At 44.7% G+C, this 12570-nt stretch overlaps 1 protein-coding gene across 1 annotated transcript in view; it reads right to left on the bottom strand.

The window, feature by feature from the left end:
- KCNQ3 (potassium voltage-gated channel subfamily Q member 3) overlaps positions 1-12570 on the bottom strand; it is a 291856-nt gene that overhangs the window by 23396 nt on the left and 255890 nt on the right. The window contains exons 6-9 of the mRNA XM_058668475.1: positions 11459-11569; positions 9573-9668; positions 8036-8130; positions 1125-1151 (exon numbers count right to left, since the gene is read on the bottom strand). Coding sequence (XP_058524458.1) covers positions 1125-1151; positions 8036-8130; positions 9573-9668; positions 11459-11569 — 329 coding nt within the window. The remainder of the gene's footprint in view (positions 1-1124; positions 1152-8035; positions 8131-9572; positions 9669-11458; positions 11570-12570) is intronic.

Below are 12570 nucleotides of genomic sequence, written 5' to 3'. Positions count from 1 at the left end.
TACTCAAGGGCTGCAGGACTTGGAATGAGCCTGTTCCCTCACGAGGCCTCAGTCCCTCTAAAATCATCTAGAAGAGACTCTGAGGTCTGTCTGCTCACTTTGCCTCTGTGAGCTGTGAGCTGCATACAGTCACCCACTACTGTCCTCCCCGGCTGTCACTAATGATCCAGCCCTCCCTACAATCCCTCCAGGGAAGCCACGCTCAGTTCTTTTGAGAGCACATGAAAGAGACATAGAGACCATCCCGCATGGAAGTAAACTGGTACTGCTAGCAAGTGTGTGTTCTAAGAGGTTCTATGTGCAGGCCCTCTATCATGAACCATACACAAGAGGGCTTGGCTTAGCTCCCAAGTGCCCCTGGTCTCAAGAGGTTGCTGCTGTATGAGTCTGGGATCCCATTACTTTCTCTGAGCAAGTTCTGTTGGCTCTAGAAGGTCAGTAGTTGGACTCAGGGACCATAAGTGGTTTGTCCACAGTAACAGTCAAGGAACACATAAAGCCCCCCCCCCATTTCTATTTATAGATGTCTGAGTAATTTAAATAGCTCTTTTCAAGAGCTCAGCTTCCCTTACAATCCGGGGCAGAGTCCTCTGTTTTCCTGACACTATGACATCTTCTAAAGAGGAAGCAGTTGGGAGGACTATAAAAATGCCCACAGCTTGGAAGTCTTTCTGTACCCTGCAGTGACCCTGGTTGTCTGGGAGATAGATCATCACAGCTGTGGGGGTAATACTTTATAATCTGTTCACTTTCTCAAGTGTCATCTGTGAGCCCAAGAAGGAAATGAAATAGCATGTAATAGAAATAAAATCTGTGTGTTGATCTGACTGAATTTTGGTCTCATACCTCATGCACCCTTAATCCGAGCGGAATGACTCAACCTCTCTGGGATCCAACGTACTCATGCACAGATAAGTCACCTCAGGTCCTGGCCCAGAGCAGACACTCATGATAATGGCTGCTGCTAATGTTTCCTCTTTAGTTACCATGGAAATGGCAGAGGGACATGCTAATCAGCAACTATTGTGAACCCTGCAGAGTCTATCCAGTCACCAGCATGGCTACCTGGGCCCTTGAACCCAATATTTGGGTGAGAGAAAAGGGATTCAAAACCACAGACTTACCTGGCTGCTGCTTCCAGCTGTTCTTTCCTAGAAAGAGAAAAACAAGGGGGAAAGAAAGCATAAACAGCATGATTTCATTTGTGCCAAGTTTGTCCTAAAGTTTCCCTTTGAACATGACTCTGGGATAAGACTGACTGAGTGACTGGGTAGCTAAGATACGAAGTGGGTGTCTCCAACCAGACCCCAGATCTGGGTTGTTGCCATCTGGCTCAGCTCTCAAGTTTCTCCTAAGTTACCATTCATTTGTTCACCCACACAATGTTTTCTGAGGACCTACTATGTACTAGTACCAGATCTGCCTACTGACAGGTACAGATGAGGGAACCAGGAGTGTCACAGTTCAGCAGACATCACAGTCAACATTGCCACCACCTGTAACACTTACTGAACAATCATTACCAGGTAGACATGATTTGCTTTCAAGTTAAAGGCATAGAGCCGCTGCTGCTTCCCTCTTGCCAAACACCTGCAATAGCTAAGAGGCACGAACTCCAGGCAGGTCTCCAATGCGGGTGGCAGGAGCCCAACTACTGTCACCTTCACTGTTGGGTTCACATTACCAGAAGACTGGAATTGGGAGCAGAAGCCAGGATTCAAATGCGGGCACCAGACATGTAAACCAGCTCAATGACTCTGCTGGTATGTCCAACTCCCACTCCAGCTCAGTCCTATTTTAATCTTTGTGTGATGCATTCATCTAGTGCTCACAACAAGTACTATTATCTCATTTACCTGATGAGGAAATCAAGACACAGAGAAGTCAATTAAATTGCTCAAGATTTCAGGATCCAAACTTAAGCAATCTGGCTCTGGAGCCCTCCCTCCTAACTACAAGGGTGTTTCACAGGCACCAAGCACACACTCATGACACTGAACCTTTGCTTAAGGTCTGTTCCCTGTAAGAATCCCCTTCTTCCCTTTGACTGGAGCAGCCTTACCCACCTGGCAAGTTCTACCTGGGGTTTTTCCTTATGGGCATAAGTTGGTTTTCACCCTAAATCCGTAGAATGGGGACTAAGGAAATCTACATGGGGAGTTGGTCCCCTATGATTACCACTTAGACCAGCAGCCCACGAACTGCTGGAGAGCAGAGCCTCTGTTTTGGCTTTTCAGCTCTAAAATTCAGCTCTTGCAACCCAGCACACGGGGAATGTGGACAAAATGATGAAGAGACAAACACTCTGACTTATCATGGGACCCAGAAGTGAGAGGACTAAGTAGAGGATAGAAGCAAGTATGACCGAGCAGGCAAAGGGCATACCCATCTCACGATCAGTGCACCACCCAGCTCCAACGTAGCTGGCACATACCCCCTTGAACAAAAAGCTAACTCCTGGAGGAGTAGGGAAGGAAATAAAGTGGAAAAAGGGAGAATGAAGGAAGTGAGCTAAGGAGCAAGACTAAAACAGAATTAGAGATGCTGCTTTCCATGCCCAGCTCTGTCTCCATGACAACCACTTCAAGCCACCTCCTTTAGCATCAGACTTGTACATTCCCGATTGTTCTTGACCCCTTCTGTTTACCGACCATGACTTCTCTCTGAGACTTGCTCTGTGATCCAACCATGAAGTCAACTGCCTCCTACATTCAGCCCCACCCTCCTGGCAGGGAGTCTGTGTCAATAAATGAAGGGTCCATGCTCATGATAAAGGCCAGTTGATTCGTGTTCAGGGTCCCATGGTCTCGTCCTGTGCCTCCCCTCTACCACTGCTTTTACATTTGTCCTTTGCTGGTAGCTTCCAACCACCAAGGAAAGATGCTTGGCACCATAAGCCACACTAGCGAGCTTGCCATCTCTCCTGCTCATTTCCTCTTCATGCTTAATTGCTGTGTCTGGCTTTTATGCCCCATGCTCCACTGAGATTACTCTAGGCAAAGTCCTGACAGACTCCAAGTAATAACGTCCACTGGGCACATCCCTCTTTTGTTCCTCAAACTGGGGCAGCTGACCCTGACACATTTACTGTTAGAGACTCAGCACAAAATCTAATAAAGACAGTAAATATTTTTCCAGATGAAGACAATGAATGAATAAGAGGCTGTTAACCACAATCTGGACAGAGTGTTCTAGTTCTGTGGTCACTAACAGTGGTTTCTCAGGACTAGAATTTGGGAATTCAATATATTTCTTTTCCCTTCATCTCTCTATGTTGTCATGTGGATACTTTTCCCAGCCTAGATTCAGCCAGCACAAACTGAACACCTGCTATGGGCCAAGCAATAAAACACTTTCACATATTTTGTTCAATTTGACCTCACAATACCAATCTTCAGAAATAGGTATTGATATCCAATTATCTTTGTCTCATCTTAGTTTACTGATTTTTTCCCAAATAATATTTTCTTCCTAGATATATAATAGAATATGTACTGTCAGACTGCCTGGGTTCCAATCTTTGCTCCTTCATTTGCTAGGGAGAGAATATTAGCCAAGACTAATTAATCAACAGCATTCTGATTCTTCACTGTAAAATGGGGTAATAAGGGATCAGCGTTGTGGCACAGCACGTGAAGGTGCCACCTGTAATGTCAGCATCCCATATGCATGCCAGTTCAAACCCTGGCTGCTCAACTTCCAATGCAGCTCACTGTCAATGACCTTGGAAAAGGAGTAGGAGCAGGCCCAAGGGTTTGGTCCCCTGCAACCCACACAGGAAATATAGAAGCAGCTCCTGACTCCTGGCTTAGGCCTAGCTCAGTCATGGCCATTGTGGCCAGCTGGGAAGTGAATGAGTAGATGGGAGATCTCTGCCTTTCCTTGTCTTTCTGTAACTCTTTCAAATACACACACATATACACACATATGTATACATATACACTTAAATACACACACATATGCATACATATACACTTAAATACACACACATATACACACATATGTATATATATATACATCTAAATCAGGCTATGCGAATTGGAGTTACTAGTATTTACCTTCTAAATATGGAACAACACTTAGGAAAACAGATCCAATGTTACTTTGTCATAGAGAATTATTATGAATATAGTGCTTCCCTTCCAACTCTATGTACCTGACACTGGTCACAGAAGGAATAAGTTCTGGTTACTCAGAATTATAACTGCCCTTGGACAAGCAAATTCCATGCCTTGAGCCTGTCTCCTCATCACCATTTCAGTTCCAATTATTTAACAATTCCAGCACTATGTTGCAGTCATTAGTCACGTATAGCTATATAGGTTATACATTTTTTATTTATGAGGGGGAAGAATATAAATGAGTGAATATGAGTGCTGCTATTCACTGACAAAATGCCCACCAACAACCAGGACTGGGCCAGAAGGAAGTTGGGAGCCAGCAGCTCAACGCATAAGAGACTAGAACAAAAGAACGTGAGCTATCATCTGCTACCTGCAAGAATATGCACTAGCAGAAAAACAGAAAGCAAGCAGAGGCAGAATTTGATCTAAGGCACTCTGATACAGGATTTAGGCATCCTAAGTGTTGGTTTAACCCTCTGTACCACAAAGACTATTCTTAAATATGGCTACTAAAATTAAAATTAAACCAGAGTTGCTCTATTTCATAGGAATAATCAAATGCTCAATAACTACACGTAAGCAGTGGCTACCATCTATCCAGCCTCCATTGCAAGAAAAATCAAGTTCAACTGAATTCCATGGTTATATTTAAGCAACCAAGCAGTACATCTTCTAAAGGTAAAGTATAGAGTCATCAATTCAAATCCTGGGTAGACACCCATGGTCATATGAAACGTGTCCACAGAACGTGTAGATAGCAGCAGTATTCACAATAACCAAAAGATGGAAGCAACCCAGATGTCCCTTAGCTCAGGAATAGACATGAGCTAGGGTCTATAAAATGGGACTTTTTCTATCGTGAAAATGAATAGAGTTCTGGTACAATGTTTTACATGAGTGAAATATGAAACACTAAGCATACACAAATGCAATAATTACATGATTTTGTTATTGTGCGAAATATTTGATTGGAACATGAACAACCAAAAGTAGATGAGTGGTTGCAAGGGCCACGGAAGACAAAGCCAGGAGTAACTGCTCCTAGGTGAATGGCCTCTTTCTGGAGCAGTGACTTTTTTTTTCTGAAATTAGACTGTGATGATTGATGATAAAATTTGTCAATAGACACAAAACCAATGAATCATTAACACTAAAAGATGTATCTTTTATGATAATATAAAATTCTCTTACTGGTTGCGAAATATATCCAAATAAAGCTGTTATTTAAAAACAAACTGGCAGGTAAAGATTTTAGAGGACAATTAAGGACACACTAGGGTACTGTCAGCTCCATTTGGGGTCACTAGTATATGGGCGGGCTGGAGCTCAGGACATTCCTCTCCCAAAGGACTGCCTTGTTTCATAAAGGTTTCTAAAAGAATTTCTCTAGAGATTTTCTATTTTGTCCTTGAAAATGAAAGGAAGAAGGAAATGTTCCCACATCACAGCAGCTGTCTGCAGCACAATGTACTCCTCCAAGTCTATGACAGCTAGGACAATGCCTATTTATAATAAATCTTCTCAAAAGAATGGGCTCATTGCCAAGACCCTGGGATGCACAGCAAACAAAACTCATCTTGGTTCTGCAATCAATGTGTTTGCACATGTTCTTGTTTTTGCATTCAAGGTCACTCTCTTGAGAGGAAGCTACCTGCCCATTCTAAGAAGACTATGTTATCCAAAACTATAAATGGTTAAATGATGCTGGAATTTGAGAAGCAGAATGAGCCATGTAGGTCATCTTCTGAGCAGGCAAATCAATCTACATTTTATCATGGATTTATTTACTGAAGCTTTGGTTTCTCTCATCCATCTCCTCCAAAAGTTACTGGCTTATTTAGCTTCTGGTCATTGAACTCCTCCCTCTACTGTCTCTTCTTACTGATTCTGCCTTGCTCTGGGAGCTCTTCCTCATCCCTGCACTCTGCCACTATGCGCTAGCCAACATCCTTGCATAGCATCTTGGGTCTGACTTGCTCTGCCACTCCTTGTCATCCTCTTCATGAGACATAGATCTGATCATGTCGTTCCCTGGCTCACTTGACTTCTCACTGCTTTAAGAATCAAAGTTCTTTAGGTCTCCTTTGTCCCTTCCTGATTTGACTCAGTGCTTGGTGTATACAAGGAGCTCAAACAAATAAACAAACAACCCTGATGAATCCAATTACCTGAATATAAAGTAGTACCTGTTACAAGAATCTCCTGAGGAGAGAAAGCAGGTAGGATGTGGTGAGGTGAGGTGGGGTGGGGCAGGTGTGTGTGTGTGTGTGTGTGTGTGTGTGTGTGTGTAGCAATCAGAAGGAGCTGATCTTATGGGGCCCTAAACTGAAGTTTAGGTTACATCTCTGATTTTCTTCTTGGCCATGGTCACCCATTGGCATGTTTTTTGCAGGGAAATGATCCAATGGAACTCAGAAACCTTGCATTTCCTCATATCCCTACCCTAAACCAATGTTGAGGGTGAAGACATAAACTGAGGCAGAGCTCAGACTGGGCACGGGTCCAACAGAGGCTAGAATGGAGCAAGCCACCCTCCAGTGCTGGGTCACATTCATGACAGGTACACATCAGAGATATGCTTTTGAGCTGGTTCTAGCTTCAGTGCAAAGCTAATTGTGTCTCTCCTTTTCTTTCCAAGCTAATGTCATAGAAGTCCAGAATTTTTGGCCACAAACATAAGAAATTAGAGCACAGGATCAGAGTACCTAAAACCTGGCGGTCAGTGTATACTGGAAACCCAAGAACTGAAAAAGACCAGAGGAGCTGCAGACCTCTGCTGACCTGACAGAAGTGTTCAGAGTCTCAAAGCTTCAGCTCATGCACCTTCAGGGGAAGCTGGGAATGCCTCTCCCATTCAGGCTCAGGTGCACTGCGGGCCACTGTGTCGGAATCACGGGACTTCTCTTCAAGATGCTTTTCCCACCACACCTCCACCCAGACTGCTGAATCTCGACCCTGGTTCTGCATGTCAACAGTGACCCTTGAATCTAACTCATCTTAGCGTTGTAACAGTTCTGTTTTCTCTCCCAGGGTACCTCTATGGAAACAGGAACTTGAAGACTGGAACACACTGAATGTTTAACAAAAATAATTTCCCTTGTTTCTTTTTCACATGCTGTCCATGGGAAAGAAATTCCTACTTTCCTTTGAGGTTTTAATTCAATATCCTACCTCTGAGACCACAAAACAGCACTTCTGATTCACAAGGCCATGCCAGGACAGTTAGTTAATTCCCTACCCCCTCAGCACCCTGGTTCTTGTCCTAAATTAATGGAGTTCTTTCCTATCAGTCATTCATTTCCACACTGTTCAACAGGCTGCCCCCAGCTGGTGACACTAGACATTGTTTAAGGAGGGGGATTCAAATTACTGCTACTGGGACCAGTGTTGTATGCATCAGGTAAAACCACCACTTGCAACTCCATCATCCCAAATTACTACTGGTTCGAGTCCTGGCTGTCCCATTTGTAATTCAGTTCCCTGCAAATGCACCTGAGTAGGCAGCGGGTGATGACTCAAGCAACTGGACTCCTGCCATACATGTGAGAGACCTGGGTGTGGTTCCAGGCTTCAACCTGGTGTAATCCTGGCTGCTGAGGCCATTTGGAAAGTCAATAATAACAGAGATATCTCTCTCTTTCTGTGGTTCTCTCTCTGTGGTTCTCTCTCTTGTTCATGTTGCTCAGCATTTCAAGTCAATAATCTTTATAAAAAATTTGTGTTGCCTGGGCCCAGGTGTGGGGATTCTGACTTGATCTGGCTGTAATACAGCTTATACACTATTATACCCTTTAGCTCTTAGATTATTTTAATGGGCAGCCTCCAAAGGAAACTACTGCCAGGAAAAGTGCCCGGTGATCACCACGAAAGGATGGTGACCCAGGGTCTGAACATTTAGAGTTGTCACTTACCTGAAGAATGGGAAAGAGACGACAGATTCATAGAACCTCCACGTAGCCACCAGGTCCATCCTGTTGGGGTTGGTAGCATAATATCTCCAGGCAGCCTGAGGAAGAGTGACATGACAGTGGTGATCCAGTGTCTCCTGGTTCTTTCTCTCTCTCTCTCTCTCTCTCTCTCTCTCTCTCTCTCTCACACACACACACACACACACACACACACACACAATCCCATGGAATTGAAGCAATTTATAGGTTCCTGATTTAAAAATTTGAGCATCCTGTAAGCCACAACATACCTGGATTCGGTAATTCCCTTTAGAAAAATAAACATGTGACCATCTTACACCTATAACGGATATGGTAGAGGAAGCACAGAAGGTATAGAATCCCTGAAGGAAATAGGGACCACTCTTTAGAGAGAGTTCTCTGAGACCTCTCAGTTCTAACAGATAAGAAAACAAGTAGGATCTTTTTGCGCCACTCCTGGGTAGGATACAGAGTCCAGAGAAAATCTGGATACTAAGATTTTCTAGAAATCATGGAATGCTCTGGTACTTTTTAAGCTTGCCAAAATAATGGGGCAGATACTTAGAGATGGGAATTGACACAGAAATCACATGATGTAAGTTGACATCACACAATGTCCTATTGTAAACACAACAACCCTACAGGAACACTTGTTACAACTAGAAACAAGTTCACAGGTGTGTGCCCATGTCCTGAGAACTGCGGTAGCCATGGCTGGGACACTACTGTATGACTCACCAAGTTTGCAACTCCCAACAGCCATCGGTCACGAAGCAGAAACTTCCTTTGAAGTATAAGAGGGAACACCTCTGCCTTTACCATCTCACTATAATGCCCACCCCTCACCCAGAACCAGGGCAGTAGGAACAGCTGGAAAGCTGGTAGGTATCTAACTTCCCCTGGCTCATGGTGGTTTACTGGGCATGACAAATGGGTGAGGTGGCTCATTGTTTATTTTGCACATGTAAAGCATGCTCTTCTGCCTTTTCTTAGGTCTCTCTATCCTAGCAGATTGTGAGGGAGCCAGTTATTGCTCCCAAATATACAAGCCCTTAGAATGCAAGTGCCCCTGAAGTCAAGTCTTGAATGAATAGCAGTAGAAGGAAGCCTTGTGCTATCCCAAGACTGAGTCAAATTCTCTACTAACATCATCAGTGAACAAGCTAATAGGTTGACCCCATCAAGTGTCTATTTCTTGTTTTGCTTAGAAGTTGCATGGGAATGGGATAGGACTGTCACTCTTAGTTCACACAGAGAGCAGGCATACAGATCATGATGGTAATGACCATGACCATTCACCTACAAGTGGGCATGAGCAAGCGGACCTGCTACTTTCCTATCTGGGAGTGGATGGACACACATAGGATCCTGGTCCTGTTCATGTCTTGAGTGTGATGTGTCTTCTTTCTCTGGGGGCATAGGTGTGGGTGGATTCTCCCCACCCTGACTGACACACCTGCCATACACACACACACACACACACACACACACACACACACTCCATTCCCAGCGCACAGACCTGGATGAGCTCAGCTGCTGGCTTCCTCCTTTTCTCAAAGTGTTTCTGACGATGCTGCTCCTGTACCTTGAGAGCCAGCCCTGAGCCCAGGATGCCCTGGAAGGAAAAGTTAAGCCAGTGGTCAGTCCCAGTGTGCTCCCTTGGTTCTGCTTGTGCATGAACAGCTGGATCAGCATACTGTGCAGCCCAGCAAGGGCTTTGCACAGAGTAGGGAAAAGGGAACAGCGTATTTGGCTAAGGCGAACAAGGTTTCAACTTAGAAAGACTGGTTCCAAACATAATGCCATGTTCAGCTATACAACCGAGGGTAGCCCTGTTACCCAGACTCCCTCTCCTTTCTGCTATGGGCAGTGAGGTCCTTAGACCTGACTCCTACTTCTGTTAAGACAAAAATAAACTAACATACAGGAACTACCTAGTGAGGAATGAAACTGAACAGATTCATGCAAATGCCAAATGGATCTGAAAAGTATTTTAGCTCCTTGAACTGTCACTGGAGACATTAACTGCAGTCAGGGTCTTCCCAGACTTGTGATGGGTTTTGCACACAGATAGAAACCCACAATTTTTAATATGAATGAGAGCTGAGTGATTGAGAGCTGAGGCACCTCTACATTCCCCATCTGCTTCACTGGTAACAAACAAAAAAACAAAAACCAGGAAGGAAGATCATCTGCCCATGACCCAAAGGATCAGAACAACAACAAACCAAGGCAAGGCTGCCAGTGGAAAAAGAACATCGCCACGGAAGAAGGGGAGATGCAGGGAGTGGCAGAGGGATGGTTTTCAAAGACCTTTTGCCAGCTTCACACTCAGGGCCAGTCTTCAGAGGCTGACAGATCCCTGGCCCCACAGCCACAGAGCCTTGTGACTGTGAGAAACTTACAAACCCAATTAAGTCTCAGTCCACTCATCTGGAAAACGAACTAAGTATGGCAGCCAACTAGTGTCATCATGAAGATTAAATGAGGCAATGTAGGTAAACATTTGTCATGATCTAGGCACAGAGCAAGTGAATAAATGCCATGTTTACTGTTACTACTAGACATCTGTAGTAGCGGGCTTTGGGAAGGTTGTTTCATTAAATCTTCTAAAATTTCCTTTGGGTAAGTGCAATTTTCACATCAACCCATGAGTGATAGGGCAAAGCAGGGCCTTGTGCTGTGGGCGGTGCTGGGAAATCACTTCACTTGCGGCAAAAGGTTGGAACTGGAAAACGTGGTGTTGGGTAATCCAGAGAAATATCACACAGGTGGAAGCTAAAAACCTCACCAGAATGCACAGTACTGATCCCTAGCAGCTGGGAACAGTGGGAGAAGAGGAAGATGGAGAGGTAGGGTGTTGAATAATAAGCCCCAAAACGCAGTTAGAAGGGGAAAGTTCTAGTATTGTATAGGACAGAGGAATAGCTACAGTTCACAAAAACATACTGCGTGTTTAATGCAATGGAAGGCAGTAGGCAGTGCAGATTGCCAGATCAGATTGGTACACCTTGTATCATTTACAATGTGCCCCATAAATATGTACAACTATTAAGTGATATTCAAAGCATTTTTAAAAAGCAAGGCGGAAAAAACAGACATCATTCCAGCCCCCTGGTGGAGAGACAGAGAGAGAAATGTGTAATCCAGTACAAGGCCCTAAATGCCTTTACAAAGCTACAGCCAGAGGAGGGAGCCACAGACTCAGCCACAGAGGACAACCTGGAAAGCAAAGGAAGGGCTGGCCTGAACCATCTCAACACGGCTTCAGGGCACAGCTGGTGAGTGGGCAGGGGTGGGATTTATGGGGTGAAAGCATGACGAGCAGCTGGAGGGAGCAGTTGGGACAAAATGGGACAGGTCTTGCCTGTTAGCCCAGAGAGGGAATATGTGGATGTTACTTACTGCTGGAAGGGCAAAAAAGGAGACGCCAATTAAGGAGAAGGTGGCAGCAATCAGACGGCCTTCCCACGTCTTTGGAGTCTTGTCTCCATAGCCAATGGTGGCCAGCGTGATCTGTACAGGAAAAGACCGTCACCTCAGGAAGAGGGAACTCTGTGCTACCATGTGTGAGCTCCATCATGAGGCCTCTGGACCTGTTCTCACCAGGGCCCTGGGACAGGCAGGGCACAAAATACCCAGGCAACTTGTGGGACCGACTTCAGACCACAGCCTGTTAGTAAGCTAAGGACTCCCTACCTCTAACCAATCAGTCATTGCACGCACATGTAGGTGTGTGTACATGTGCATCTGTGTGTCTATTTGTGAATGTGTGATTTTGTGTACAGCCACCTTCCTGAGTGAATGAATATGTGCCTATGGATTTGGCTGTGCTGTGGATCCATGTGCAGGACTAACGTCTGTGTGTGCTTATTCTCGTAAACGGTGTACCTGTGTGTTTACATGCTTATATTGTCAATGCACACTTACACAGGTGTATCAGCACATGGAAGTCAGGTCACCTGTGTAGTTACCCACGCAGCCCTCGGATACTGACTGATCTTCAAATCTCAAGCCAAATAAGAAGTGGCTGAGCATCTTGGAATTAGTCACTTAATTTCTTCATGTCTTAGTTTCCACATTTTTCAAAAGCAGCTAATGGCAGGGCTGAGTTTAAAGTTTACACATGTAGAGTGCTCACAGTGATCCTCTGGAAACAGAAGCACTTGGTAACTGCTGTTTGGGCACAATGTGCCCTTGTTCAGCTCCATTTCTATGTGGGCTTTCAGATCTGTGTACATCTGTATGTACCCGTACGATGTCTTTGTGCATTCACATGTACCTGCCATGATGTCTGCTGGCCCCTGCATGGCATCACTAACAGCCAAGATCCCTCGATGAGCACACAGAAAACTGTTGTAAGGCCTGACTTCCTTTGTAAAAAACATAAGATTTTCACATTTTGATATACGTGAGAGGTAGAAGAAAAGATAGGGAGAGAGAACTTCCATCTGTGAGTTCATGCACCAAACGTTCAGGAGCAAGAAATGTAACCCGGGTCTGCTACGTGATCACTG

The sequence above is a fragment of the Ochotona princeps genome, chromosome 9, assembly GCF_030435755.1.
Source record: "Ochotona princeps isolate mOchPri1 chromosome 9, mOchPri1.hap1, whole genome shotgun sequence".
NCBI classification, from domain to species: domain Eukaryota; kingdom Metazoa; phylum Chordata; class Mammalia; order Lagomorpha; family Ochotonidae; genus Ochotona; species Ochotona princeps.
The sequence above is the reverse complement of the archived record's forward strand: the minus strand, read 5'-3'. Positions and strand labels throughout refer to the sequence as shown.